The 4,356-nt window shown below is 43.1% G+C and overlaps 1 protein-coding gene across 1 annotated transcript; it reads right to left on the reverse strand.

Moving 5' to 3' along the window:
- Window positions 1–595: 595 nt before the first annotated feature.
- LOC120671440 (F-box/kelch-repeat protein At3g61590-like) lies at window positions 596–3,024 on the reverse strand. The gene is made up of 3 exons (XM_039951768.1): window positions 2,901–3,024; window positions 2,770–2,811; window positions 596–2,339 (listed from the first exon to the last, which is right to left on the reverse strand). Exon 3 carries the CDS (start codon window positions 2,317–2,319, stop codon window positions 1,087–1,089), a length of 1,233 nt encoding a protein of 410 aa, XP_039807702.1. The 5' UTR covers window positions 2,320–2,339; window positions 2,770–2,811; window positions 2,901–3,024; the 3' UTR covers window positions 596–1,086.
- Window positions 3,025–4,356: the final 1,332 nt, after the last annotated feature.

Below are 4,356 nucleotides of genomic sequence, written 5' to 3' on the forward strand. Positions count from 1 at the left end.
TCTTTCAATGCGCAGGTGTGTTCCTTGGCTATGTCAAGCCTTTTTCAGTGACCTCTTGGCTCTTGGGAACAATGGCAATTGGCAAGGTATAGGTCAATAGATTCATCCTGCTTTTCAGTGCACTATAAGGGGTGGGACAACAAGCGTTGCCATTTTCGCCGAGTTCACAATGGGCTTTCCGAATCTAACATGCTTGGCATTCTTATCTAACATACTACATTTTTTAATAGGAATCTCTGTACTCAGACATGCTTACCTGATGATACAGTTTATGTACCTTAAACGAAAAGAGAAGGCAAATGCAGAGCATGACCTGTATGATTTTTGGTCAAGAGGGATGGATCCCTGCGTCGATACAAATGCACAAGGATCAAACTGGAGATTGTGCTCAACAACATTGCATTGCATCAGACAGTCCAGTGGGGGGGGGGGGGGGGGGGGGAGATATCAAACACCATTCAAGGTATAAAACGTATGTGACACCGCAGCAAAAAAAAAAAAAATCTTTCGTCCCAATATCTATGACTTCATGTACGCCTTTGAATATGTTAGGATCAACAAAAGCACACCATGAATAACCATGAGAAAGTGAAGCTAAATTATGAAAGAAAAAGGATAAAAAAGGTGTTGAAGGAGCTACACAGTGGGGCAAAGCAAGAGTTTCTTTTACATTTATTACTAACTTAACAAACAAAACAAGCATTGTAGTACCCACCAGAAAGCAAGTGAAGACAGAAAGGAACGCACCATTGCACCAACAACGGTGAAATGAGAAAAGGACAAATTTTCACGATGTAAGAAAGGACATGGTTTGCAGATAACAAGGGAAAGTATGTGCACTGGGAAACAGTTATTTTGTTTCATTAGCATATCTTCATTCCTCAATCCAATCAACCAATGATCCAAAACATCACAATAAAAAAATATCTCCATAGTTTGATTAGAAGATATACCCAGCATCAGAAGTTGATCTGTGCAAAAGGACATTTTCTGTGTTCAGTGCGCCCCCATTGGCAACACTTCACCTTGGTGTCTGGAATAGATTGGAAGTTATAATAATTTCATTTTTGGTGAGACCAATGTAAGTTATGAAGTAATATCCAGCCTTGGCTCAAAAGAGAAACCTGTGAACAGCTGCAGCGGAAATCTTTTCATCATGGGGCTTTTCACTGACCACTTCCATAGCTTCTGGCTCATGTCAAATGTGAGCAGAGCTGGTGATCCGTAGCTCTGGATGTAGATCAGATCATCTGCCCCGCTGCTAGCAAAGACATCATCAAATTCTCCAAATCCCTGGAAGAATTTGTGAGGCATTCGAGAAACCTCATGCCACTCCTTATTACATAGCTGCCAGATACCAATGCCTTTAATGATACCAGCTCTATCTTGCTTTCCAATTCCACCAACCATAATAAGCTTTTCTCTCAGGTTCATCAACCTCCCACATGTAAGGGAGCATGGCACTGGTATAGCCATGCTCATGAGAGAAGTATGATTATGTCTAGAAGTAAGGTCATATATGAGGACACGGTGCCGATGCTCCTCATTCACCAAAATTCCAGTGCTATACACCAGATAGTAGAGGACTCCCTCACAGATGATGCACTCATCACCTCCTCGCCATCTATGTAGTACTTCCTTGAAGGGTGTTATCCATTCACTGGTCTCTGAATCATACAAATTGATAGACAACTCCCAAAGATAATACTCCCCTGGCATATGATTGCACCTTGCAACAACCACAGTATAACAATGTGACTTCCTGCTAGCAGAGATGGCGAGGGTGCTGTAATCTGCGGACTTCCCACCAGGAGCATCAGCAAGCCTCTTCCAATCCTTGGTGATTGGGTTGCACACAAAGACCCGGCTTCTGTTATCACCGTCCATCAAGCACACCAGTCCAGCCGATGAAGAAGCGGACCAGTTGCTCTTCTCAATGCAAGGGAAGTCGAAGCTGTACCACTTGCGCAGGCTCGGGTCATAAGCAAAGCCAGAGACGACCTCATCACTGCAGGTGAACATGAAGTACCATGGCTTCTGTGGCATCATTCTGTTCTTTGTGCAGCTAAGGACACGCACAGCCTCACGCCATCTCTTGCAGACTGATTCAGATCTTATGACACTCACAACAGGTAACATGGAGAGAACTTTTTCCAAGACATCATCAGGGAGAATGGCATCCAGGGAGACTGCCAAGTCTCTCTCTTGATCATCGCCGTCTTCGGAAATTGCTGTGTATTCAATGATCTCAGCACCAAAGCAAGGTGATGGATACAGCTCCCACTCCTCCGTGTCCATTGATAGCATAGGATAAACCATGCCGAGATTAATAGAGGTACCTGGATATGATGGCCAAAGAATAACTTGATTATGCAGCATCGATGCATCATACAGGACACAAGAACATTAAGCTACATTTGCAAAGAAAAATAAAACATGTTTATATCAACTCATATATTTGAGAAAAACTGAAACAAAAAAAATTGATCAGAGTAGGGGTGCAGAAAAAAAGGGGAAATCAAGCACAGAAAAAAATACCAGAAATTGGAAAAAAAGGTGAGAAAGAACAAAAACACTAATGCGCAGGGTTAACACAGCAACTTCCCCAGAAAGTTGAAAACAAATAACATAAAGATTTGTGCGCTGTACTCCTAATAATCTCAAGAATCTTGTCCGCCTTATTCTGCCAAGAATCCACAAGATTGCGCCACCAAATAAACCACGGGTTTTTACTAACTTTCTCACGAATCAAGGATGGAGAGAAGGTACCTGCGATTCCAGCGGTTCCCAGCCGCCGCCGATTCCCCAAATCTGCAGGGATCAAACAGATGAGATGGACGCGAGAGATGGGGGCCCAAAGGGCAGGGGAAGAAGCAGGGGAAGGAAGGTGGTTTGGTTACCCGCTTTTGCCCAAACAGATGAAGCAGTCGGCTCTCGTTAGGCCCCGACGCAAGCAATGGAGCTGAGAAACATGTATCCAGCTTGATGGAGGTGAGAGAAATGTGAGGGGGGAGTACGATACCAGGGTTAAAAAAACCGGCCGGAACCGGTCCGGTAACCGCGGTTACCGGTCTAACCGGCCCGGACCGGTTCCGGTTCCGGCCGGTTTCAAACCGGCCCAAATTCAAATTTTAAATTTGAATTTCAAAACATGGAAAAATCCCAAAAAATTCTTAAAAATACTTCAAGTTGCGACGAATCTAATGGTGTCAAATTTTTTCAAATATTCGTTCATTTAGTATACTTTGCGAGCATTTGAAGTTAAACAAAAAAAACATGCATACAAAAGTATACAAATACAATGTAAAAGTAGTACAAAAGAGAGTTGGAGGGTTCATTTAGGCTAAAACATATTATACAAACATTCATTTAGTATACTTTGCGGGCATTTGAATTTAAACTAAAAAAGGAAAAAAATTTGAATTTAACCTAAACCGACCGGTAACCGGTCAAACCGACCGGTAACCGGTCAAACCGGACCGGTAAACCGGTCTAACCGGCCGGTTAGATGTTCGAAACCGGTATAACTGTGGGTTTTGAATTCAAATTTGAGTTTGACCGGTTTTAACCGGTAACCGGTCCAACCGGTCCGGTAAACCGGAACCGGTGGCCGGCGGTTCGGTCCCGGCGGTCGGTAAAAAAATCCCTGAGTACGCCAGTGCGGGGAAAACGCTGGTGCTGGTCGCGGTTTTTATGGCCTGTGGATTGAGATTTGAGATGAGATGGGTAGAGACGAAGTTTCCAAAAAAAAAAGATGGGCAGGGACGAGCATGGGTTTACCTGAGGAATAGGAGTAACTTGTTTTTTCTTTAATTTTTTTTCACCTCCTCTTAGGCTCGTGTAGTCGTGTTGCCAACATGTGTCGATCAGGAAAAGCATAATAAGGCCAGTGAAAAGGAGATGTATTTCTCAATTTGTCCACCCTTTCAGCAATTTAATGGGATACCTTTTAACAATCTGGATCACATACTTTTTTCACCCGCTTAACAAATAGTCTTCAAGATTTTAGCAGACATATGTAAGCCAATCGAATTAGCAGTAGGGTTGTATGGTTTCAGGAGGGTTACTAAAGGTTGCCGACTTGTCGTAACTAGAAGGCGGGGATAGGGAGAGTTATCGCACTACGGGATCTGGCAAGTTTGCCGTGTGGCAGAAGCACACGGCAAAGGCCAAATTCCACGTTTGGCTGTCATGTTGACCCGTGGTAGAATAACAGATCAAAAAAATATGAACAGTGGATTTGTAAGACAACCTTGATTAATGATAGGATTCTGAAATAGATATAACAGCCGGTGAATTTTTTTTAGCATTGACCAAAAATGCCCGTGCTTGTGTAAATTTACCCTTTTTCATTGT

The sequence above is a fragment of the Panicum virgatum genome, chromosome 4N (assembly GCF_016808335.1).
Source record: "Panicum virgatum strain AP13 chromosome 4N, P.virgatum_v5, whole genome shotgun sequence".
In the NCBI taxonomy this organism is placed as follows: Eukaryota; Viridiplantae; Streptophyta; class Magnoliopsida; order Poales; family Poaceae; genus Panicum; species Panicum virgatum.

Coding starts and splice junctions, on each gene's coding strand:
- LOC120671440 (XM_039951768.1), bottom strand. CDS start 2,319: ATGGTTTATCCTATGCTATCAATGGACACGGAGGAGTGGGAGCTGTAT.